The sequence below is a fragment of the Bombus vancouverensis genome, chromosome 6 (assembly GCF_051014615.1).
Source record: "Bombus vancouverensis nearcticus chromosome 6, iyBomVanc1_principal, whole genome shotgun sequence".
Taxonomy (NCBI): Eukaryota; Metazoa; Arthropoda; class Insecta; order Hymenoptera; family Apidae; genus Bombus; species Bombus vancouverensis.
The window spans coordinates 11,657,217-11,684,256 of NC_134916.1; the positions used below are offsets into that span (position 1 = coordinate 11,657,217).

Here is a 27,040-nt window from a genome sequence, read left to right on the forward strand (position 1 = left end):
CTGCTCTAATTAAACGACATTCATATCGAGTGGACCAACCATCGAACCCTTTCCATTCGTGTTCGCGGAAACTGGTCGGGATGACCGTTTGCTCCAACATGTGAGGACCATTTGCCATTTCGTTTCACTCTAGGTTTTTACGTTATTCCATTAATCATTCTGAAACGTCAAGGTTTTGAATCGTAATAGTCTGGCATGCAAATATGTAACTTTGCAAGTTCACTGCATAATTTATGGGTAAAAATATATTCGAGTATTTTAAATAGTTATGTGAACGAGTTCGTTATGTATTTTCAATCTTTTCGTCGGTTATCTTTTTTACTCTTCCTGGCGAGATTGGTCTTCTTCTTCTTCTTTTTTTTTTTTTTTTTTTTAATAAATCAAAGGCTGGAGGATATTTAACGTATACAAGGGAAGGTATGCTTCAGTGGAGACAAAACAAAAGTTAAACCGAGTCGGGAACGCTCGCAAGAAAGTGCACGTGTCGATGCTTGGAAAGGAAGTGGGAATTATAAGAAAAAAGGAGGAAAAAACTAAGCTGTTTCTTGTATGTGTCGATACTGAATGTCTGTACCGTGACGTCCACATGCTGCACCAAGCGAACTGCACTCAAAGTACGTCTTAACGATTGATAGTAATTCTGTCGACGCTCCACGCAACGAGCACGTTGGACGCCACATAAATCCCTCGATTGCATGAGAGTTCAAATGGTACTCGAGAATTAAACAAGTACGATGCGAAAAATCGCATCTTTAAATGGATGCAGATGGCCGCATATACGGTATTTATTTATTAGATCGTTTTATAAGTTTTATCTCTGTCATTTAGAATTTGACCAAATTTCCCTTTCACGATACTGTCGTTTTATTACCTTTACAAACTTAGTAAAATATACAGTACCTACAGAAAAAGCTTTTAATTTGGGAACTCGATTGCTATTCTTTCAGCATTCTGCTAACCTTCTTCAAACTAGCACCCGTCGTAATTAAATACTAATTAAGGAGACAAGTAAGAAACAAAATCTGATTTTGATAAACTAGGAACGATACCTTATTAAAAATAGATAATGAAGAAACTTAGAACTTATATATTAAAGAATGATCTGGTATAGTCTGAAGTTTTTTGTAGATGTTTGATAATTTTTAACGAAAAGGTAAACACGATATGAAGTTAACGAATAAATGTGGAACTTATGGTGGTGAATCACAATGGTGCAAGAGAGAAGGGTGAACGAGAAGGAAGCAGAAAAATCCACCAGTAGAGGCAACCACTTCTGGTCCCGATGAAATTTCAACCGGGCCACTTTTCCCCCACCCACCAAGTTTCGATGGATCGATTCACCCGGTAAGTTATAGTTACGAGATGCAAGTACGTTTGTAGCGTCTTGTTCGATGGCAGATGTCCCACGGGCACCTCGGTACCGAGTTCTCTGTTCGACGGACCAAGACTCACCGCAAAAACTGACCAACCGTATTGAACCGAGCGAGGTTATGTCTACCGACGAACGATCGAATCATCGTCCTTCGTCCTATCTCTCACGGTAGTCTTTCTGGGAGAATAGCTGTTGCGAATTCGATCAGAGCAGCGACCACAGAATCTTCGAAATCCTCGTTTTCTCATGGCACGTCCATACCATTCTACAGCCTCGCGATTACTAGTAGCAAGGAATCCATCTGTTTAACGACAGATGCAAAATGCATTTCCAAGAAATGGTAGGAAAGAAAATGCGGCGAGTAGTGGAAAGAAACAGATATCACTGTGGTTAACGCCTTGCTAGGAGGTGAGGTTTCCGAGACAGGATGCCTCGCCTAGATCCTGTCTGGAGGCCGAAGGGAGGTCCTTCGAAGCGTGAAATCACTTCCAGTCTGAATATAAAGAGCGAAAAAACGAGTGTCCGTTTGTGTTTCGGTCGTTCCGTTCCACCGCCTTCGGAACTGCCTTGAAAATCGTTAAGCGCCTACTAGCCTTCTTCCTTTCGTGCGCGGAAGCCACGGATCGCGCATCGTTCAAGGCTCACGAAAGTGATTCCTCCTTAAGCAAATCAAGTAACCGCTGCTTGGCACCCGGGATCTCGCTAACGATAAGTCATACGGAGTGTTCTCGCATTTTAAGAATACCGGATATACGTACTGTTACTGTGGTATTCGACAGTGCATTATTAGATACGAATGCCTAGGAAGCCGAGAGCAGAACGAACTTACGATACATTGTAATGACTTACACTTAAAATTCCATGTCCCAGCAGTTCGACCACTGTGAGGTCCGCATTATCATGCGAAAGGCAAGACAGGCTTCGGACAGTTTTCGATCGCTCGCTCGAAAGTGCATCCACTCTCAGATAAGTGGTAGCGGAACGGCGCGGCGCGATGACTACGAGATCCAGGCGTTTTAAATTTATCGCGAAACGGCGAGACGTCCTTCCGCCAGTCCCGCTAATGTACCTCGCAAACTCTTAGCACGAGATACACGTTTTACGTCCAGCGCGCTAAAGAGATCACGGTGTACACGGACAATTTCAATTAAAAGCCACGAAATGATCGCCTTTCTGTTTTATCGAGAGAAACCAAGCCAAAAATAATCCTCCAAGCACCGAACCCTTCCGATTACCTCGCGTCTGCAACTGAATTATTTTTAACCGAAGTCTAATCCACAAACCAAACGACTTTTTCGTCCTCGATGGTACTGCAGACCGGGTGCTTCTTCACATTTCGTGGTACTGCCTTTTTTCCGGAAATAGACTTCCTTTCTCTGAGTTAAAAGCGCATACACCGCATCAACGTAGCACGTGTACAAGGTTCTGCGTATACGTCACGTATAGCCCGTGTGTACATATGGTGGTGGTGTATCGAAGAGCAGAGGGCCACACGCTCTTTCACTTATAAATAGACATACGTAGATGGATTAAGCGTATGGAATGCAGTTCGATGCACGAGGGGTTTTAAAACGTGGAAGCGCTGCAAGCGCGTTCTGCACCTCATAAAGGAGCCAAAGCTTCAGTTACTGCGTGAAACGTTGCGCAGAACGGTTCTATCGCGAAACGCCTCCAGGATCCGAATCTTTTGTCAACATGCTGGCTGCGAGACACAGGTGAGGCCATAGCGGTACGCGATATCGCGAATGCTTGTAACGCTTTGCTAACTCCCGTGCCCTAGTGAAAACTGGGACGGCGCACGATTGTGTTTAGAACGACTATCTCGCTTTGACTTTCGATTTTATCATCTTTCCCTTATTAACCACGAGTAAACGCGCGATCCCAAGGAAAAAAATTGCAAATTTGACGTTTAACGATAAATCGATGTAGACTCGTTTCGATTGAATCTAGTATCGCGGTACGCATAGGTACCCAGTTTTCACGTTCATAGATGGAACTCGAACGTCGCATGACGGTTTTTCCTAGCGATAAGACACATCCCTCCGGCGACCAGAGATCCTGTCATATTGCGGTCGTTCCTGCATCCGGTAACTCACGAGAAGAGAGTACTGGTGACTAACGTTTCATACGGGATTTAACAGTGTAACGTTACATCGTTGGTTTGGTCTTTCCTGTGCTCCTCGAGTTCACAAGACGAGTCTTGGATTTCTCTGCGTACGAAAGGAGAGGTTATTGTGCGAGGGTTTTAAATTCCGAACAGGTTGAATGCACCCACAGCAACCAGGAGACACCTTTCTCTTTACTTTAACTATCTCGGCGAAAACAGTATCCATCGGAGTATGTCATTGTTGGTAGAATAATACGAAGAGAATCTATACATTGAAGTATAGAATTGCTTAACGGAACAGCGCAGGTAATGAGTCACGTCGTTAAATTCCAAGGCGATGGATAATATAGTAATAGAAGATTCGAAATTTCATAAAAATCGTTCAGAAGTCTAGTAGGTCAGGAGACGGCGAGTATATGTCCTTTTCACTTTCTTATCTCCCATTTATGAACCCCGTAGCGGAAGAAGTAAAAGGAAATTGGATTCGACGAACGAGAAACGCAAGTTTTGCTCTATCAATGAGAAACAAACGGATGATACCAAGTCGAGTGGTACGGCCAGCTAGGATAGGTAGAATAGAGTCGAATGTTTTGATTCGATTTATTGATGAAATGAAACACACGTTTGGAAATTTGTGGGCGTAGTGGTAAAAAGCTGTAAGAGGCCGTCTCGCGGCAAAGGGTGGTCGTAAAATTCATCGAGTCCACGCGACGCGTCACTTTCGAATGCTTGTATTTCTGCAATGGAAAGTCGGGGAAGAGTGTCATTTGTTAGGCGATACGTGGGCTGAGTAACGTCACTGACCTGCCGCAAATGGGCGAACGGTACGCGAACACGAAATAAATGTTAGATAGAAATCCGCAGCTGCGTCCGCGACCTACGTGAATCTATTTTCGTCCATAGAATCGACGGAAAAGCCGAAGAGGCGTCTAGATTCGCGACCAGCAGTGGGTGGTTTAACCTATTTTCAGAACCATTCATTGTCTTGAATTTACAATCGCAATTGTAAAACTTCCTGTCGAATAGGAATCGAAAGAGGAAGAGAAACTGTGTCAACTTCCGAATAATGATTCATCGATCACCGTGTTAATCGTTAAATGTTTGTAACGGACGCAAATACGTGTCGCGAAAGACGATTCTTGGAGTAGAGTTTTAAATCGATTAACAAGGTGACAGCGAGTCCATAAAGATCATTAGAGTTATACCGATAGAGTGAATCTTATTGCCAGGAATGGTATTTACATATACCATACGATTCGTAGAATGGTTTTTTGTTGTTATATCGTGCCTGGAATGCCCGGTTAATGAACTTTTAATAATTCTTGTTTACGGAACACGCTGCGTATAACTTTCCTATGCGCGTTTCCAAGCCATTATGAAAACTCTTCCACTAACGAGCATAAGTAATTATATGTATACTTGAATTACAGGTAACTGATAATCTTGTGCCGTTCATTTACAAGCATAACTCAGTCGTTAATTGTGCTGTGGTTAATGTTATTCCATCAGCAGGTCCGATAATGGGTACATATTTTAAAGCGATTACGCTCAAGCTATCGAATCGTCTGACATAACAAAAGCGAACACGATTAGCCGCTTTGCATAGGATACGTGATCTCAATCTCATCGCTCTAATTAATCTCAACTATTTTCAATTCGCTTGAATCGCACCGACTTATCTCTTTTTGCGTGTGTTTCTTGTATCTCATGCTGTCCGACATCACCGTCTCCCTGTTTCTATAAATGTCTCTTGACGACGCGACGCAGAGACAGATTGGTCACACGTGAGTCGTCGTTCGCTTTCCTACCGTAACTTTTCGCCCCTGGAAACACGTCCGTCTCTGGATGAAAACGTCCGACAGGAAACATTCCCGAGGGCGTTCCGAATTGTACGAGACCCTCCGTAACGATCCAAGCGACGTTTAAAGAGGATAAAGCACATACGTCGGAAGAACGGAATAATTTTTAAGGGTGTCGCCAAGTCGTGCAGTCTGGTCCCTAATGGGTAGGGTTCGTTCTATTTATTTTGCCTCTTTTCATAAAGGTCTCGAGATATCGAAGCACTTTCGGCATCAGAGTCATTTAACGCGATTCTCGAACGCGTACAAAGGACAAGAAAATGAGCAAACGTGTTTTGATCGATCGTAAGGTTGTCGAGCGAGAAGGTTAGGGTATTATTCGCAGGAAGTTCGGGATCTGAACCGTCCGTAGTCGAAATGGGACGGAATCGGAAAGACAGGTCCGGCTTCCTTTCTATATAGCAGCACCGCTTTCTTTTTGCACGTTTCATCGTCGAACGGAGCGTGACCGAGGTGATTCCTTTTGGCGGGAATACATTTCAAGGTCCGTGGATACATGCAGGAAGCGACAGTTGGCGAAAAAGATTTTAGCATATGTTGAAATCCGTGGCAAACAACACGTGCATCGATATTGCGAAGGAATGAATGAATATGCATTCCATTCATAAGAACGGCTTGGTATTTGTTGTATGCGATCGTTTGAGGAGGGCGCGATTTACCGTGAACCGTATGCGATCTCAACGATCGTTTCGATTAAAATGCCGCGTTGCCGGAAGACTGTAAAAACTGCGTGATTCGTGAGCAAACGAGAAACAAGTGATATTTTAGCCAGAACGAGACTCGCGCGTGTTTGCGGAGAAATTACAGGTTACCGATGTTAAATTCTTTTTTATCGTCGAACCTATCTCGTGTTCGCGAATTATGTAAAACAAATTTACCGTGCTCGTACAATTATCGATAAGGGAATTAAAGTCGAACGGCTTCCAGTGCGATGTTTGATCAAGTGATTTCAAGGATGAAAAAGGTCTGCGACAATTTCGTGCGAATGAAAAAAACGGAAAAGAAAGTGCGACGTGTCTCGTCCGATGACCAACACCGTTATGACAATGACAGTCGTTTGTGCGACTATAAAACACGATTCTTCATTCGATGTCGACAACTTTCGATCGTTTCGACGATCGAACGTTCGATACGAGCGAATGGTATCAAGAAAAACTATACGATTTTCATGATGTTGATAACAAACCAAGGCAAGGACACGATTAAACTTAAAGAGTTGTTTCGATATCGTTCGTTAACTTTCGCTTAGCAATTGTTTGGCGAAATTCCAATTACGAGAGGTGAGAGATCGTTTACGTCAAAATACACTATTCACTTGGAATTAATTCGAACGGGAGTTTGGATGTTCCGTAAAAAAATGCGTTTACAGTTGTACTTCTTTTTTGGTCTGTAACGGTTCGCTTCTCTAGCGTTAATATTAATCAGACACGCTCATCAACTGGACATGTTCATGCTGGTCACACGCGTGAAACGTTCAAGCTGATTGTGAACACTGCAAACTTTAACCTGGACGCTTTCCAATAATCAATTTCCCGTACCGCTAGATCAAGAATTTTTCTACTCCCAATCCAACCAACTATACTTTAGCGATCACCTTGACTGGATAATTATCTGTACGACTGATGCGATCCACGAACGTTAAGAATGCAAATGAACTGCACCGTATCGAACATCGGAGCGACCACAGAACGTTTCCTCGATGAAAGATTTCTTTGAGCCATCCAGTAAGAAATCATTTGTCAGTATAATTCAAGCGGAATAATTAACAACATAGCTAGCAAACATAGATAGCAACACACTCGATTCGTTCTTTGCTATTTCGTATTCGTTTAGATGAAATTAAGCAAATTCCGCGAAGAACGTGTTACATTTGCTTTTATCTTAATGGTTCTCTTTTATGGCTTTCGATTATAGCGATACGAGCCATTAATCTTATGTCTTATTCAGCGGTGATTTTATTCTTATTAACGATTTTATTTTTATTATGATTACTCGTTGCAGAAGTGTATCAAATACAAGTTAAAGTTAAACTAACAACGATTAGAACGATATGAAAGAATAACACGAGTCTGCATCTGGCTATCTTTTAACATCGATACATCTTTTTTCCTCGTCGATAGGGTTCGTTGAAATTCGAGAGGTGGGGTCGAGCGAAAAATTTGAAATATCAGCTGTCGCTGGGTACGCAAAATATTGATGGCACCGTTTAAAAGCGCTCCTGCTGGTCGAAGCGTTTCGAAAGGCGTGCTCGTCGTCGATGATCGACAGCTGCGTGGGTTGCTAGGGAAGAAACGAGTCGACAAACCGCGAGAACACGGTTTAAACGAGAATCATGATACGTGATATAGATACAAGAGATACGTGAAAAGTCTTTTTACTAAACACTCTTTATAGGAACTGATCACCTGTAAGGTCTTGTCAGTCAGTCTTCTCGCCAATGGTCAAGATACGTGGGAGATATTTATAAGATCGATTCTATATACCAGAACGGTAGAAAAAAATTGATATACGCGCTTCGCGACGATTTTGACGAAACGTATTAAAACATTTTTTTTCACGTATCTGGCTGGTTGCTACAGAGTCACGAGAAAGAACAGAAAAAAGGCAAGAGGCAAAATTTATGCGCGATCTAGTTGAAGCAATTTCCTCGGAAGTTACGACGCGGAACACCGGCCCGGAACGGTATGGTAAGCGACGGTTGTTCTGGAGCCGTTAAGAGAGGTCGAATCATCGAAGGAAGTGTAAAAGGCAAAGGAAAACGAGAAAAGAAGATGTTCGACGATCGAGCTGCTAGGAGGTTGCTCTCTCAGCTGCCGCTTTTTTACAACCTTCGAAGAATTCTCCGGAGAATACGAGTATCTATATGTGAGAATTTCCTACCGTTCTACTTCCCGCCATTCTACCAACTATACTCTCACGGAAACGTTTCAGTTTTTCTCCTTGGCAACGCGAACAGCAAACCTCTTTCCTTGCTCCAAACAACTCGCCCTCGTGGTTCGTTCGATTTTATTCCAGCTCGCAAATATTGATCGATTGCTTTCGAACGATCAGTTTACCGCTTGAGAATAACAATTCGATACTCTATCCCGGTGACATCGATATAACTTCCGATCGGGCATACGATCCATCGAGAAAAACTATTCGTCGAACGATCACCCCCTTTTACGTTGTCATGTTCATCGATTCCTCGAAGATAGATATTATTCGTTGGAAAATCGATAATTTTCGTCATCAGAAAGGTGCTAGAGTTTCTTCCTAATGGATGACATCGATCCGCGAATACATGGGTTACTTCGTATTACTTTTGTGTATATATATCACATATTTATCTACAGAATATTTTGTATGACCAACAAACTGTAGCTCTGAAATAGAAGATAGAAAAGAAACACGTAACGCATTGTACTTTTACGTTTACGTTTTCCTTGTCTTTCGTACGATAAGTATAAAATTAAAATTAAAATACCTTGCAAAGTAACCATTTCTCGGCCTGAGCGCCATAATACCTTTTTATAGAGCATAAAAAGATACGTCGATTAATGTGTTAAAAAAAAGTTGAAAGTTCCACTTACAAAGATAATGGCGACCTTAAAATCGTCAAAAGAAAATCTTCATCAGACCATGCATCATTGGAAATTTTGTTTTAGAAAAAGTTCCAGGACCATGGCTTAGTTCGTAGTTGCGTGAGTCACTTCGTATATTATAGATTATTATGTATCATCTTTTTCATCAATTGCACCATTTAGTATTATTGCGCACCATGCGGACAATCATTCAGTTAATGGGTATTAGCGCAGGCGTCTGTTGCACTACATAAGTAATAGTCTGCAAGAAGAATCTAGGCTACTCAGCTGCACCTGGGATACAAGTAACTATTCCGACTTTCCGTCAGTCGCAGTTTAAGCTTTGCACCAGCTGCATCGTCTCTGTTCCTCGCGTGCAATTCTAATCGCTCCTCTTTGTGCACTTATCGAGCTCTCAGCGTAGTCAGTTTAATGTCAGTAGTGTCTCTCAAAGTCGATGGATATGAAGTCAAAATGCAATACGGATTCGAATTCGGATACAAACCAGAATATCTCCGGAAATCGAGAAGTAACGAGCGAACGATCCAGGTTAGTTTTCAAGGTCGTGTAAAATAATCCCGTTATTTGCTAATATCACTAAAAATCGCATATTCTAACTTGGCCATATGTGCAACGTATTTTCAATGAAAGGAAGAAAAAAGAAGATCGATATACATATATAACGATCGAACGGTAACCATTGAGCGATCCAGTACAACGATAGAGAGATATTATTGCACATAGATGTATGTATATTGAGTGTCACATATCGATATCCGTGCGAATGCGCACTGACAGTATTTCTCGTTGCAATGTGCGCGCGCACTAAAATACCCCCTCGTACTTTAGTACCAGTCCACACCCCCGACGAAAACGATGGAATTATCGATCGCGTTGCTATTCAACCTAAGAACTTTTCGCTAGCTGACAGTTCACCGTAGAGACGGATTTTCGAGGAAGGAAAACACGCGTCGTTTCGATTACAGGATGAGACCAGACTGAACTGTATTACGTGTTAACGTGTCTGTGACCTGTGATTTGTGATCTGTGATAAAAAAAATTCGCGCGTTGAATCTACGACAATTTTCTTTCACGGACAGTGAGTAAATGAAAATCACGGCAAGAATGAATACTAATACTTTGATTAGTGCACAAGACCTTGGAAACATTCTGCATGAATTGATATTTTCAATGTGAACTTTAACCTTTTCCTTATCAGCCGGTTTTACAGCCGGTGAACAGATCATGCACGACATCAATTTTTATTGATAAAATTTTAACAATGCAAATAATATAATTAGCGACATTTGTTTATAGAGATCCTCGTTATGAATAAATTGATTTGTAATATAAAATATCGTTACCGAAAACAACAAATTTAAAGGTCGAACAGGTGCATGCTTGTCAGCACGGATTCTCTGATTTACCGAGGGTGTTTTCGTTGAGTCATTCATTGCATGATTTATGCTACATGTTTATTCTTAGATTTATTCCATAGTAAGTTTTGCGCGTTATTGATTAACGTTGAATAATCGTGAAAAAATATTGATTTGCATACTTTAAACTTGCAAGTATTCATTATTTACAATGGCCAGTCCGATAATGAATAGGAATAAAATGAATGTTTTTTTGTAGCTCGACAACTTTTGCAGTTTGTGATTAACGACGTATACGAACAATTAATCTTAAAAGAATTAACTAACGCAGTAAAGTCAAATTGAATTGACTGTAATTTGTTACACACGTTTGTTTCTCTTTTTGTGTGTATAACCTTAGAAAAAAAGAAAACCAATTGCCTTGATACAATGTTGCATCCTTTGCTCGTATTCAACTTTCATTCTGGGATACCAAATTCAACTAGATGTCTAACATTAGTGGTTGCCTGTCTCGTAAGTATTTCAAGTTGATTGGGAAGCAAGAGGTTCATTAGATATTAGCGAAAGTTCCGATATAAAACCAGTTTATGATCGAGCATAGAAACAAAACGTTAAGATAGTAATGCCTGGTTTCGCGTGATAGCAATGTAGAGGATTAACGTTGATAGCAACTATTCGTATGGTTTTTGTAGAGAAGACTCGAAGAAACAGTCGTTTTTAGAAAAGAAATTACATTAGCAATATTCGCCTGAGAAACTGTAATTCATCAAAGATTTGATGTCATACGTAAAAGTTTATCTCGTTTATAAGTTGAATAACATCTATTATCCCGTATGCAATCTTACGTTCGTACAGGAAGTGATATGCATTCCAATACATCCGTTCAACGGCACATTGACCGAGAGTGCTATAGATTTCTCTTCTGTTCTTTCTTTCTCGTTTGCCAACACACGTGCGCAGGCTTGCATACTCTGCAACGCGGCAAGTCACGATACAATCACATTGTTTACACACTACAAAGAACTATTATCTATGCTAAATCGTGCGTAGCATTAGTAACTAAAGTTGTCATATACTCTTGAGAATTCCCTTATCCCTGTTTATGCATAGCATGTCACTTTCGTTTCTCTGCATAACATTTTAGTCTTCTATCATATATTTGTCATAGCTTTCTTTAATTTATTACCAGTAACTTGACTCGAACGAATCGTTTCTCTTTCTCCGATTCTTTCTTTTTAACGTAAACTTAATCTGAATGTGCGAAGGGCTCGACTCATGATGCAATATCCAAACATCGATATACAAGAGGGAAGAAGACTCCGTAGCGTGCGAAGAAGACTTTTTCAAGACGAAGACGATGATAACGAAACGGAATCGGTACGAAATTCTGGTGTCGAGGACAACTGTTTTTTTGAAGAGACACGAAAAAATCGAGAAAACGTGCGTAATAAATCAGACATAATTCATCTTGATCGGGAGTGATTTATTGATTGAATTTTCTTTGGATTGTATTTTCTTTTTGAAAACAGGCTAAGGAAAGGTGGAATTTCGACTTCGAGAAAGAAGAACCTCTACCTGGTCGTTATGTATGGGTGAAACTTGACCAGCACGGAAATGAAATCTGTAATCCGTTAGAGGCAAAAAATCGAATAGAAAATTTACAAACGATGCAAGAAGAAGACGTGCAAGACGATGACATTACGATGCAGGACCACGTGGAAGGCAAAGATGACGAAAAAATGACTGATAGTACGTGAACGTACGTAATTACAAAATACTTTGCTCATGCTGACTTTTTTGCTGATGCAAAAAGTTCCTTTTTGTCAATGGAACCAGAAAACAAGTTTTGTACTATGAAGTTGACTAAATTGGAATAAGTAAAGTTCGGATAGAAATTGCGAAGTTATTGATCGCAAAAAACACTGATTCGACTTCTAGTCAGAATAGACACGATTTAGTGTCTGAGGAGCTAGTAAACCAAAGTTAATTTTTTTATTTAAATTATTAAAAATTCTCACTCGTAACGACAATTCGACAATCGAATGTTCGAGATCATTTGTCGTGATATTTGTTATTGTATTATTTATCTTGATTTTATTCCATTTTACATGATTATTTAATATTGTTATATATGTGATTAGTAAACGAATGATATTATAATGTGGATAAATTATACAGATGACCTTGTACTTTTTATAGATAGATGAAATAATATATTATATTTATCTATAACTTTATAATCCTGTGTGTGATTTCCAAATGCTTTTCATTTCTCCTACGTTTTAATAAAACAAAGCAACTGCGACACGAGATTCATACAGACGGATGGTTGGAAGCACATGGTGCATGACTTATGTGTGACCTGAATCTTAGGCACGAGAATAAGATGACACATCTGCTGTATGTATCTACCGAAGAAATGATACCGACGAATGAAGCATCCCTCTGCTATAGAATGACGTCGTTAAAATGTAACGATTACTAATGCCGGCGCTAGTTACACTTGATTCCACGAGTATCACGATTCCTTAAACTTAATCTCAAGTTCTCGTGAGAAGGCAGCGTGTGCACCTGGCATCGTTTCTTAAGAATCGTTCTTTTTTTTTTCACTTTACTCGCGCTATGGAAGCTGGCCACGATGATGGCGGTGTACCCATTGCCAGAAATTGCACTTCCGTTCCGCGAATTCCCACGGAAGTGGGTACAATCGCGAGTACGACAAAAGATATTTGCGTATAACGTGCACCATCTTCATTGTTCGCCCCCTCAACCATTCAATACTTCTATGCTGAACAACTATATGTGTATGTACTAACGGCTATCGCTAATGAAGTATCAATGAATGATCCTTACAAAGAACTTTCTATTGGACAAAATGGACAGTCATTCTATTAAAAAAAAAATTTCGTTCATTCTCGTCCTCATCCTCAGTTTCAAACCACCACCTTGGTCTCGAATCAGATGATTTATCACGGCTACATTTTCACTCTATGGCGGCGTGCACGCGACGAGATAACATACATATACCAACGATAAACTTGGATTTGATAGTGAAATACTTTTACTGATGGAACAGGTGAGTCTTTTGGTAGTAAACACAGTGATACAGACGCAGCCACGCGTCTTCCGGTCGTCTATTCGGGATGTATAACACAAGGTTTCCTTGAGAAGTAATCTAGAATAGACCTAAGCTCATCGTTTGAGAGATGGACGTAGAAAACGTTATAAGAGGAAACGGTGCATATTTATTTTCCATCCTTCGTTTACGACAAACCATGAGAAAACACCTGTGCAACGGAATACCTTGCTAAACGGGTACCCCACCTAACCGCAGATGAAAGAGAGACGGTAGTCTTTGCGAAACGCAAAAAGGATTGTTTTACGCGACTCATTCGCTCGTTCTCCCCTCATTGAGATGCATCCGGTGCCACCCTCACCACTTCCTGGATGTTGCGTGGGATTTTCATTTTCGACAACAAGCTTTGCAGTCCTCTCATGAGAATCTGCTCCGCTCCGAATACATCTCTCACACATTTTTATGTTTTTCATCTTTGTTCATTTTCGATAAAGTAGTTATCCGTAATATACAATATAAAGAATATATCTTAAGGACAAAAGAATAATTGGATAGTAACGGTAAAATATTACAGATGAAAAAATATTCTCAAGATGAGCAAAGAGACATTTTTCTTTGAGTCCCTTTAAACGTTTATAAAGAAGACGTGATCGATATAACATAAAGATAATATGTACGAAGTTATTCTTCGAATTTTATTAGGTTCGAACATTTAAAACTTCCCGCGAATGTACAGTAGCGCCAGTTGGTCAGCCATATTCTACCAGACGGATATACACTAACACTATTCAACGTTACTTGGCACACGGGTTCCCTGATTGGTTGCGGCGATCGTCTATGTACGGTTCGTTCAACGCGAGTTGCTTCGTACGCGACAGAAAACTATTTCCCCATTGCCTTCCATACGAGACACGATTTAGGCCACGAGAACAACAACGAGGTAAATTGACAATTATCATTGAAAAGTGTCGATTCACCTCGTTTATTTCGTATCTTCTCTTAGCAGCGCCGCAATAAACATCTATTACTTAAAAATCATCAACTGTCACATACCTAAAGCTTAACGAGTAAATACGAATTCACTTTTTATATTTACATAATGTTAATGAATCAATACTTATGTTCATTCCTGTATAAAGATATAAATATTTACATCAATCATTGAAATATTTAAAAGCATAGTTGTTATTTAAATGCAAACAATTCGCTGAATCAATAAATTCAAATATGTAAGAAGTCAGACTTATAATTAGTAGATACGAATACTGCTTACCAAACTCATCTTTGCTTTGTCGAGAACATTAATACCGGACGAGATTTTATTTTTACATCTTGCAAAACATATTCTGGTTCTCACCATAGTGCCTAGAGACAGTAGCCTTATATCAGTTGAAATAAAATGACGATGATAATCTGAAGAGTATGCAAATAAATTCACCGTGTGTAACGTACTGCCATGCAAACATGGAAATCCGCCGAATAAACGTACGCACGAGTGTCCGTGATAAGATTACAGCCGTTGTTTTGAAAGCTGGACTTGTTTATTTTTCGTTTCTTTGTCAACATACAATGCGCTTCATTTTTTTCTTCTAATCACTTGTACATTTCTCATACACACGTATATCATAAATTTATCAAACATATATCAAAAAATTTTATCTTACAGTTGATTAAACGAGGCAACTATTCTTTGCAAGAAGTCATTATACCCGAAATTCAAAGATTGCTTTTTATAATTCCAAATTTTTAAGTTATCGTATTTTACTTTGAATCAAACACAGATTCGATCGTGCATTGAACGCAGTCGCGCGTGGTGAAAATGGGAGTGGTAAAGGAGACAACAGTGACCTATTACTTATCCCAACCTTCTCGGCAGTACAGTCCCCCTGAATGCAGAAAAGTAAAGTTGGGTGGTATTTACCATGGAGGTTGGCATACTGGGACGCATCCGATGGTTACAATCAGCATTCTACTCGTTTATGTTGCCGTGGAAGGGGCCGATAACTGTACAGCCTTCTCGTACGTATTTTCAAAGGCTTGAAATTGTGCGCTCAGGTTGAAGGAACTATATTCTGCAAATGGCGGTTATTTCGTTTCTCCCTGACGCGCGGAGAGGAAAAAGGGGTGACACCGAATGAACCGAAGGTAGCCGAAAACAGCCGATGTATTTAGAGGCTTGGTTACTTGCATTGAGAGGCGCATGCTTCAGTCGCTAGAGAGCGCTTTACACGTGTGGAACGTGTCTTCGCGTAACTCCGTGCATTACAGAACACGCACGTACCTCGTCAGCGTCAACATAACTGCGCAATCGTATACGACCTTCCGCCGAACTTGGAACCACGCGCGTGCCTTGACAGTCGTGTATTTGGCGGGAAGCGCGGTACTGTTTTCATTTAGAGTTTATGCAGTATCAGAGTCGATTCAGTGGCTCCCCACCGCGTCAGCGAACAGCATATTGGTGCTTTCGGGCCGTGTGCAATAACGTTTTACGCTAAATATTCTTTTGCCGAGCGAGAAATATTGTGTAATATATTTATGTGCTTCACATTACACAGACGTGATAATTGTGAACTCAGACGGCCCATGCACGATCAGTTTTTAATTTCAACAGTAACGTGGTAATAACCTTCGCGGGAATACGTCGAAACACGTTCGCCGTCTCTTGGATGCTCACGCGCAAGTGCGAGCAACGTTGCCGGTTTGTTCTTCCCGCGGGCTATAGCGACAGATCTGTGAGAAGAGAAGAAAAAAAACTTGGAAACGTGTTCGATTGCTGACATCTATTTCGGTTGTTCCGACTGTGGAGTTGTATACCCATCTCTGATGAAATATGAGATAGTTGTTACTGTTTTCCTGTCTTGCCTCTCGCTCTTTCTTCGTGATACGCAATACTGTGTTTACCGTGTTGCCAAACTTTCTAGTTTCGTCGTACACCCTTCGCCTTGTCGATGATACACTCAGTTTTTAAATCTAACTTCGAATTCGCGGATGTGCCCCGTGAAAAAATCAACGTCAAAAAGTGTTGGGTGCACCCACGAGCCACTCAACGATCACCGTAGTCGCGAGGCGACGCTGAGCACGGCCATTATTCGAAATTCGGTGTGTCGCGCCACGACAACGTTGCCACATCTTCGTGAGCCGCGAGTATTTCAACGTACTGTGAACAATTCCTGGAAGAAGAATCATCTCCGTAAATGGGACGTATGTATGTAACGCGCAAAAATCAATGCAAAAAAGGTCGACTTCTAAAGCAGCGCCGCGCGTCTATTAAAATCGATCGTGTTGTGTAGATTCAGTAGTGGCGAATCGCGAATCGAAAACAGTGACGCTGAAAGAAAGAAGGACGGAAGGAGACGGGGAGTGAGAAAAGTAGTGACTGCGTGAAGAGAAACGGAAGCTGTTTATTCGTGAAAACGCTTGGTTATTGGTAACTGCGAGGGAGAACGGCAACGTTGCCGGCGTGAAAGACTAACGAAATATGAGCGCTCGAGTGTTGAATCCGGTGATGATGACGGAAATGAGCAGGAATTTGGGTGGAGGACGAACGGTGCCGAACAGAGCAGCCCTTGCCCGTGTTCGAAGGGATTTATTCGGACCCGTGGATCACGCCGCAGCTCGTGCATTGGCGGAAAGGGAGCTTCGCGCTCAATCCATACTCGATGCCGAAAGATGGGGCTTTGACTTTCACTTGGAGATACCAAAAGCTAATTCGAGGTACGAGTGGGAGCTAGTTACACCACAGGATGTCGTGCCTGAACCCTATGCCCTACGAGGTATGCCCTACTTAAGGAAACACGCACCTAGTACGCCTCGGAAACTACGAGATTCCTCGCCCACCACAAGATTCCTCCGTAAAGATTCTTCGTCTCCGGTAACTCCGATTTTATCGAAATCGGAGAGGACGCCACCACAGGAGCCAAGAGTACCACAGATCGGCGAAATAACCACCAACGATTTGTTCGATTTCGATTCGGACAAGAAAATATACATCGCTGAACCCACTACCCCTGTTTTATCAACCTCCACAACGAGAAAACAGTCCTCCATAACCGGTAAGTGATAACATACATTTTTTTAATCTCATCACTTGTATTGTGTACGATGTGGAGTAGGATGGCAACGTGCACAAGCACGTGCGCTGTGCGCTTACCACTCTTACGATACCATTAGAGATAGAGCGTCATGCCGGTTACTATGTTCTGTATTATAAGAACTCTTTCGCTTATTTTTTAATGCAACCCTATTGGGAGAGATTAACTCTTTCTTCAGTGAATGAATAGCATGTTTTGGAGTCGAATAGTTACTTGCAATGATATCGATAACTCTTAATTATTTGCATACATAGGCCAGAAGTCTAAGATAAATCAAACGTTGCATTGTCGTGCAAAATACTAATTGTTCACTTTTTACTTCATTCTTTTTTGTTCTTTTTGCTTCTCTAAATTTTTGTGTCATAAATTACATACTCAACACGAGCGAACAAAAAGTAAAATACTTTTAAGATTATCGTTGCACTCGTTAAAAAACAGTGTTCTCCGCACCGTTTTACCACGCGCCAATCTGTTCGCGAGAAGTTACGTAATTACATACTCGGGGACATGAGGTTTCCTGAATTATTCTATTTAATCGACGCATGTTATCGAAGTTAATTTGCTGGCATTATTTATGCGGGAAGTAGCTTATCCTAGGTCAATCTAATTCGTCGGCCGAAAGGTCATCGTAATTTACGTAATTACGAAAACACTTGATCTAGGAAATGAATTATATCCAGTCACTGATCGAACGAGTACGCGCTTTTTTCTTAGAAAGAAATTGTTCCTAATGATTTTCTCCGATCGTTGCAAAAGATACTGCATCGTGTCAGTTTATAGTCGTGTCGATGATAAAGTTCAACGTGATTGCTTATTTAACTAGTGAACAGTGAAATTATACCTACGGATTGAAAGATAGATAAAAGAATTGGACTTTCATAGTTATTGATAAGATCTACGGAATAAAATTCACCACATTTTTTTTCCCGGATAGTTATCGCTTGATAATTCGTCGTACGCGCACGTAAACAAGGATGACATAACGATAAATATTATTCGTAATTTCTCTACCGATCGTCTAGACAACGAGACACGAGTGATGCCATCTGGTTACTCGAGACATCGTCTGTTTTCTTCATTGGGGAAAAAAAAAATTAAATGGACGTTGCGCCGTCTGGTTCGACATCTCCCGTCGCACATGATTTTCCGCGTTGCGTTTGTATGTTGCATACGGCCATCTTGTTTGGACCCGTACCTCACGGTCTAGTTCCCCTTTTTTCGCCTATTTATTATTCAGGCGTGCACACCACCCACGCGACGCGACTATTTCTGGACGTGACTCGTCATATGTCCCGCACGCATGCATCTACGCGCGTGTAAACACATTTTGCGCCGCAGCATCGCACGCACTTTTGTTTATACCCCGAGAGTTCCTTTCGCGAATCTTGGAATTGCCCATTCGATGGTATTATCCCAAAAAACATTATCTCGAGACATAGTAAAATCGATGGAATCTTCGTGAAATTGCGTCCATATTTTGTTCGTGACGACTCTTCTTTTTTCCTCTCTTTTTTCTTTTTTTTTCAAAGTCCAAAGTATAATCTCATATACCCTAGACAGACAAATAGTAATTGCAGCACTGAGTTGCGTGTAATTGGATTTACCTGCATCGTACTGATTCGGAGACTAGACTGAATATGGTCGCGTGCTGCGCGTGACCGTTATTAGTTGACGATAATATCGTACGATACGCACGCCATTCGATTAACAGGATCGATACACCGGACGCGTTTTGATCTCCCGATAGGATCCTTTTTGCGATGAGCAAACTCCCTGTCTGTTTTTCAAATATACGGCAGAGACGGAGCGTGTGTTTTCGTAACGTACGCGAGTTCGTTCTGGGATCGTGAGTACGATGGGGGCGCAAAAATGATTTTCCTAACGTACATTATTAATGAGCCGCACGCGGTCAGCTGTGCAGTCCATATGGGGTTGATAGAAACGCGCACCCCCGTTCCATTCTCTTCCGCACACCCCTCCGTCATCAGCTTTTGTTCGCACGCGCGTTCCGTTCTGCGAGCGATACCTCCTGCGTGTTACGCGCATGGGGGTATCAGCTGTGCTCACAATCGTGCATCTCTGACAAACAACCCTCTGGATGGTACTACGCTACGAGGGTCGAACGGTATTTAAAATCAGGATTAGTCGGCACGACGATTGCAACCCGCATGTGTGGAGTGCAGTTCGAGCTATTTAAATTGCACGCAACGATTTTGCTCGTAGATATCGAACGAAGCTACTTTTGCAACGTTCAATAACACGTATAATGTACGTAAAATAAATTTGAGATTTTTAGATGTATGTAGAAAAAGGGAGAGAGAAATATTGGATAAGAAAATATGGAAGTTTCAGGGATATTTAAGGCATAATAATGTTTCGTAATAATAACGTATAACGTGTCACATTCGAAGTTATTAATTTTTATGTGCTCGATTCATAACGTAACGATTGGAAGGGGAGTAGGTAGACTGCATCACAGATGTCCCTGAAATGTCCTTAATTTGTGTCGCGTGGCAATGTGTTTGGATTTAGATGCAGAGGGTTGGTCAGGGAAATCGAACAGATGTGTCGAATTTTCTCGTGGAAATTCGCCAAATGTTGGTTGGAGAAAGGGCCAGGCAGAGGTTTTGTGTTTGGTACGTGCTGAAAGCAATGTGATATGACTCACGATTACGAGTATCAACCTAGCGCAGACTGTGTTTTTCTGCAAGCTTCCTATATCATGACTCACGAGAAGTTCGCAAACAAAGCGTACATGGAAGAAATGAAATTGCATGTATCTTATTCGAAATTCTTTGCTCGCTTTTATCTCTCTTTGTCCCGCTGTGTTGAGCCGTATCGGCATGCTTTAACACTTTAACGAATATTACGATGATTTGCTCGTATCTTATCAGTCGCCGATATAATTAATAAGCATGTGAGTCGGTACTGTATTCGTAAGGTTATCGGGAATGCGATTTGACGTACGTGCATTGGTCTAGCTAGATCGTGCACGAGATCAAATTTTATATTGCATGCGATTATAAGCATTCGGATTTAAATGCTTTTTGGTTAATTCATTTCTTTCTCAGCTGTACACATCGATTCGGAAGTACGCGTGTGTGTATGTGTTTGTGCGTACACTTGTTATTGTTTTCATCATTGATCACATATCAGGAACACCTGTTATCGGTATCGTTGATGTACAATATTAACGAAACTGAAAATAAATCGTGTAATACATGTGGTATACGTATGTATACATGTTTCGTTTGTTGTGTGTTTCCAGACTTCATGAAGAGTCGTAAACGTAGCCTAAACGGTAGCGCGAAGAGCATGATAGAGCCGCCGGAGAAGATCGCTCGCAACGCGGGTCAGATACGCAGCTAAAAGCCTTCCAGCTTCCTCCTTCAGCCTCGCTGTCTTCTTCCATCTCCTTGGAGCGCGAGTGGGACCGGAAACACGAAGCATCACTGCCAGGAGGAACGAGAAAGGCAGAAGCTCTGGCAGGAGGCGCGAGGTCCGTTGGCTGTGCCATTCACGTAGATTTATCCGCCATGAATATAGGCGAAAACGGTGGGAGAAAAAGAAATGGAGTAGTGCCGTTTGTTTCATTGCGTATACTTTCGTAGACATGCCACGGAAATTTACAAAATAGTAGCAACAACGACATTAATTAGAAGTACGAATACAAGAAGGACGATATTCCATGGTTGTTGCTATCTCTCCTTTTTTTCCTTTTTTCTTCTTTTTTTATATCTCATTCGTGTCGTTTTGTTCTTTTGCATTAGGCTACACAGATTAGGATATATACAACGATAGAAAGAGAGAGAGAGAGCGAGAGAGAGAGGGAGAGAGAGGAAGAGAGAGAAAGTGTGTGTGAGTACGTTAATTTTTCATGAAATTAATTAATGTAATATATTGTTCGTTTAATTCTGATATGAAGCGAGAGTAAGTTAGTGACGAGGTCGTCGCACACATAGGTACATTTTGATGTAAGTGTAAGCAGACAAAAAATATATAAATACCTTGATATGTACATGTTAAAAATAGGTATTAAGTAAAAGTGAATTGCGTTTCTATTAAAATTTACGCAAGAAAGACTACTTGATCCTGATCTGCTAATTTTTGGAAATCGGAGACTGTTTCGATCAACACTCTGTGAGTTTTCATCGACTGTTTCATTCAATGAGGACCCACAGATGTTTGAACATACATATCTACGTATAAATAATAACGAAGCTGGTTCTATCGGACGAATTTCGCGACAGTTTTGACTGTGTCCTTGAAACGGTCGCGAAATCATACGACATTAGATTTTTTTTTACGTATAACGTACAAAAATATAAGAGACGAAATTTCGATCATGATTTTTACACATTTGAGAATACAAAAGGAACGCAATCATATTTTTGTAGCCGAAAAGAGACCAATCTGGAGGACAATTAACGGGGAGAAAGATATGATTTAGATTGTAGTTGGTTACCCATGTTTAAGCATTGATCTCCTGTACAATTTTAAGAAAGTACAGCCGATGCCAAATCACCCCCGCGACTTTTTTCTTACCTTATACCTTCGAAGAAGGAACCCTTATCACATTTGGCTTTCCCATTCTCATTTTTCCTATTCACTTCATCACCATGAATCCCGTTAAGTGTTAGAGTATATTTAAAAATCTAAAGCTTCGTGAAGATTGTAATCTTTTTCAATATATTTTCTATAAATGAGAAAGAAACCATTGATCAAATTGTGTTACTTACGTATTTCATGGACTGTAAAAATCAAATTTATAGCTGTTCTATAAATATAAGACGCAATCTTCGTTTGGCTTTTTAAATGAATTTATTATCTTTACTATCTTCGTTCATCTTTTTGTACAAATCATCACGAAGAATTTACTCGCATTTTTAATGTTTTACGATCAGATTTTAGGTATTGGTGGTGTAGCGTGATCAAAGCCGTTGAAAGTTCTCCGTAGCCTATATAGAAATCGTACACCATTTTTTGTTTCTTCGAGATGGTAGTAGTAGTCTGAAATTTTGCGCAGCTTACACCTAAGAGAATGCGTAGGTTTATTTGGAAATATTTCACGAGTACAAATACAAATCGTAGCTTCTGGAGGTCTTTAAACGGTTCTTGAAATTATGCAAGGATGCAACTTGTATTCGAATCGTTTTTTACCGTGTTAACGAAAGTACGAGGTGTTTGACGTACATACTGTTTACAGATTTTGGAACAAACCAAAACTTTCCTTCGTTACTTTCTTCGTCGTGAATGGATTTACACAAAACATAATATTAATGTAAATGTAATTGTATATCTTAAATGGTACATTGATTTTATAATGGTAGCTGTTTATTACAAGTTCTTTTTTTTTTCTTTTTGTTTATGATAATTTTGTTAACGCCATCCTGTGAAGTATGCCCCTTGAATCGTATCCTCCTATTCCCGGTGCACACTTTTTCCGTTCACTCTTTTCCCACTTTGAGATTATAATTCAAAAATACGACTGGTGGTTACAAGCTATTTTTTTCGTAGTTCACTCGCGAAGTGCGCTATGAGTGGTAGAACTGATTCGTTGTGGAATTCTAATGGTCGTTTTTCATACCGGTTACTGTGTATTCGATGTTTCAATAGCGCTTTCATGGCTACGATACTCGTACTATGAGAGCATCGCGATAAGAAATCAAATTGAAGTAACAGTTTTGTACGGAGCACGTTTAAATTTTATTCCTCCTCGACAAAACTTCCAATTCGTTGACTACTCATACGGATAAGCAGGTGAAATTATGACGAATTATCGAAACAAAACGATGTTCGACGGCAGACTGTGCATAAGGGACAAATTTGATCTTAGCTTTTATTTTCTTTTTTTTTTTTTTTTTTTCCTACCTAGCGTGAAAAAGACGCGTGAAACGACTATAGAATCTCGTTAGATCTAAAAGGATCGCGACATAAGGAAGAAGGTAGTCTGCCGTCGGGAAAGAAACGAAAAAAAATAGTAAAAGAGAATCTTATGCCTATGTAACCCTGTGATGTATTAGTATGATCTCAGTAAACATAACTTAGCGTGTACTTCTTATTTGTAATAAGCATAGATGTATATGTGCGTTTCAAACGTGACGTAAAAGTCCCAATAGAAAGAGTATGAAAGGTTGCATATGTTTGAGCACGTGTGCACGATGTTTGTTTGTGTGGGTGAATGTCAAAATAAAAAGGGTGAGCAGAAATACCCAGTGCCTCATATCCAGTTGGTATTCGCGTAAGAATTCTATCTGTAACGACAACATATTATATAAACCATAATCGTAAGAGAGTCTAAAAAACTAACCTTCATAAGTGAATGCCTATGTTTATTAAAAAAAGATTTATCTAAAAATGCTTGGTATCTTTTCTTTACACGCCTGGCATCCAAACCTGTGTTACATGTACGTCATTTGTAAATTGTTGGGTTAAATTGTACTTTATCTGACTTACACGTGGTGGTAGAAGGAAAATTGAAGTTCAGTTTTCGATATAATAATGCCTTGTCTCTCCCTTACCCACACCAATCAAACACCTTTTCATACCCTTCATAGTAATTAGTTTGACTCCTTGGCATCCTTTTTCACATGTATCATTTCCTTGTTACAGCAGAATACGCTTCCTAGAATCTCCTGAATCCACAATCAGAATCTTCTGTACAATCTCCCTACGCTGAATCAGGAGCATTGAAAATTTATTCGTAGTGAAAAAATTGAGACAGGTGCAGGTGCAACGGCGGAAGTTGTATGCAACAGAATAGTCGAAGCTGACTAAGAAACAGGTGCTGCTGGACCTGCATGTATTTGGCATTGGTAAGTGACAATTTGATTTTTCTTTTTTTTTCGTTTTAAAGCGAAACATTTTGAAGGACGAATAGAATGTATTAATTAAAAATATATAATAACAAGTATATTAAATGTTTACATAATTATCGCAATCATTTGTTCTTAAATACTACAAAATGTATAAATCCTGATCGAAAGAAAGTTGATTTACATCGAATTAAAAAAGAAAAATAATTTGCTATATTAATTTTAAATTGATGGTTATGAACACGAAATACAAACAACGATCGCCTCGTATGGTCAAATTTGCAAGTAAATTAACATCGAACGGAGGATGTTGATACAAAGTTGGCTCATTTTAAATACAAAATGCATACACGATATGTATTTTCATAATTGTTCAATTGTCATACGAATCTATGGTTGTTGACGCGATTTCATAATCACGTTTCTCATTATATGTCAGATGAAAATAATGCATCGAACGTTGGCCGGAGCAACGCGTTTAATATCAATTTGAGTTATTGGATCGTCGCGCGAATACAAAATCGAGGTCAGAGGATTATGCAAGAATTTCTTTAGTGAATCACACTTTTTCCTTGGATAGATACAAGCAATCAATGAAACATTGAAAATTTCAATAATAGATCCAAATCGACGTATGTCTTCAATTTCTGTAAACAACGTGGAAAGGCAAATTTTTAAAAATTATTTTTTACTGTTTTTTTATACATATAAAGAACTATATGGTTATTTTGGACTAAGACGACTATTCTTTAAAATACAGTGCGTGTATTTTTCTGTAATCTGCTCTTTTGAATGTTTATCTGTATATACACTCGTCTCGTGCCTCGAGAAGACGCATAAAAATATGTCCTGTCTTTTATCACACATCTTTTTATACATCATACATCGTACAAGTTTTTTTTCACACTAGTTAAACATGATATGTTATTTATTTTCTACATTTTCAATTCGATTTAAATACTAAACATCGATACGAAAACTTTTTCTACATGAACGTACTACATATATAGTTTTAAGTATACTGGAATAATTGTTAAATATACAACGAATAGGAAGTTCAATTCGATACGAACTGGTTATTTGTTAAAATTTTAAAAATTGTTTTATAGAAACGAAGAAGTTTTATTTGTCAGGCTCCTTTTTCCGTAACTCATGTCCTCGTTGTGCCTCGGCGTATAAACACGCACGTTCACTATAGTTATGCTTCTATGCAATCTCTGTTGCTAGGCGCACCTCGGCCCACCAACAGTATTTTTAGACGATACGCTCACATTTCGACGTTCATTCTTGAATGAGAGTGCCCTGTTCGTAGACCCGTCCACTACTGTCTAAAGAATTCCCCAAATTCCAATATGGGTTTCTGTAAAAAAAACGAGCACGAACACGTGTTATTAGAATAATAATTAATTGGTAGAATATTTTCTACAAAACATACATAGTAGAATACATTGGCGTTTATACGTTTTTTAAACGTTCCTGTTACTTTTTGATATTATAACGTTGCTTGCGTTGCATACATTATCATTTGATGCACGAATTGCAAAAAAAGTAGCACATTATAAAACTGTGATAAAGTATTTCAGATATACATACGTATATTAATACTTATGTTTATTTTTTGTTAATATGTAGACAGTCATTATACCTATATGTAACTAAAAAGATAGTTAACTGCATGAAGACTATTGATCGATTAATTTTTACACAATTACGTTTCGTACTTAAGGAGGTCTTGGGGATGAAAGCCGGAAGTGACCTCGATTTTGTTATCGACTCACTACCGTGAGAATTTATGTACGCAATGGCAGACAACGTTCCTGCAAATAGTGATAACTTTGTCTTTATCACACACTCGACAAAAGACAATTTGAATATTTTTAATTATCTTTGCACATAATATACATAAATATTTTATTAATTGTTATTGTTAGAATAATAACATAAATGTAATTTTGTCGAGTAACAATTGAATGATTTGGAAAATGTAACAAAGGTATGAGCATCATGCGTTTTAAATTTTAAAGGATATTGTAATAAATAGAAATATTCTTTTGGAATTTTGCGACAGTAGCGACAGATAGTGGTCGAAGTAGGAACTGAAAATGTCGGTAACTAGGCCTATTGACAGAGATATCGATTCACAACAAATACTGATATAAATTTACATAAAATTATCCAAACTGGCGTTGATTTCTTCTTGACCGAAGATTCAAAGTGGTGCATTTAGATATTATTTGAGATATAAAAGAAAATCGTATAAGTTATACCGATATAATGTAGATCTACATCGATTTTTATTGTTACTACTCTCTGAAGATATGCATATGGACATTTTGGAACTCAAATTTTTTAATCCTCTAGACTTTGCAGTATCAATTAAATTCGTGTTAATTTCCAAACAAGTATATAACGTAACATAAACACAAGTGAGACTTATATTGCAGAAAAATATGTTGTAAGATTAATATAAACTAAGATGGTCGTAATCGTTACACGAATACGGAAAAATGTTACGCCTTTTTACGGAAGAGGCGTCTAGATTCGATCGTGAAGCTCCAGCTGCCTCACAAACCGGAAGCCGACAACGCTGCGCCATCCTGATATCATTTGCCTCCGATTAGAAACGATAGTCCACTTCCTTGTTAGAGGATTTTAGAAGCGCGTTCAAAAACGGGAAACGATATCAAAGTTCTTCTATGAAACTATATGTAGATTGCTTCAACGTCAACGAGGTTCCTTCGTATCTTAACGAACGTTACCGTTGACTTTGCTTCCTGTGAT

The 27,040-nt window shown here is 39.6% G+C and overlaps 2 protein-coding genes across 3 annotated transcripts; both read left to right on the forward strand.

The window, feature by feature from the left end:
* The first annotated feature begins 3,052 nt into the window (after positions 1–3,052).
* LOC117155613 (uncharacterized) lies at positions 3,053–12,517 on the forward strand. Of its 2 annotated transcripts, none has more exons than XM_033331776.2 (3): positions 3,053–3,087; positions 11,543–11,717; positions 11,807–12,517. In XM_033331776.2, exons 1-3 carry the CDS (start codon positions 3,068–3,070, stop codon positions 12,032–12,034), a joined length of 423 nt encoding a protein of 140 aa, XP_033187667.1. In that variant the 5' UTR covers positions 3,053–3,067; the 3' UTR covers positions 12,035–12,517. The 2 variants fall into 2 exon arrangements, with proteins under 2 accessions (XP_033187667.1, XP_033187665.1); XM_033331774.2 differs by lacking the exon at positions 3,053–3,087 and adding an exon at positions 9,213–9,450.
* Positions 12,518–15,550: 3,033 nt separating this feature from the next.
* dap (cyclin-dependent kinase inhibitor dacapo) lies at positions 15,551–23,802 on the forward strand. The gene is made up of 2 exons (XM_033331773.2): positions 15,551–17,405; positions 20,713–23,802. The coding sequence occupies exons 1-2, from the start codon at positions 16,832–16,834 to the stop codon at positions 20,811–20,813; spliced, it is 675 nt and encodes a 224-aa protein (XP_033187664.1). The 5' UTR covers positions 15,551–16,831; the 3' UTR covers positions 20,814–23,802.
* The last annotated feature ends 3,238 nt before the right edge of the window (positions 23,803–27,040 follow it).

Excerpts from the sequence above, each read along its gene's own strand:
- LOC117155613 (XM_033331774.2), top strand. The coding sequence starts at position 9,359 with ATGGATATGAAGTCAAAATGCAATACGGATTCGAATTCGGATACAAAC. Across the intron at positions 9,451-11,542 it reads GTAACGAGCGAACGATCCAG|GGCTCGACTCATGATGCAAT; the intron begins GTTAGTTTTCAA and ends GAATGTGCGAAG. Across the intron at positions 11,718-11,806 it reads CACGAAAAAATCGAGAAAAC|GCTAAGGAAAGGTGGAATTT; the intron begins GTGCGTAATAAA and ends TTTTGAAAACAG.
- dap (XM_033331773.2), top strand. The coding sequence starts at position 16,832 with ATGAGCGCTCGAGTGTTGAATCCGGTGATGATGACGGAAATGAGCAGG. Across the intron at positions 17,406-20,712 it reads AAAACAGTCCTCCATAACCG|ACTTCATGAAGAGTCGTAAA; the intron begins GTAAGTGATAAC and ends GTGTGTTTCCAG.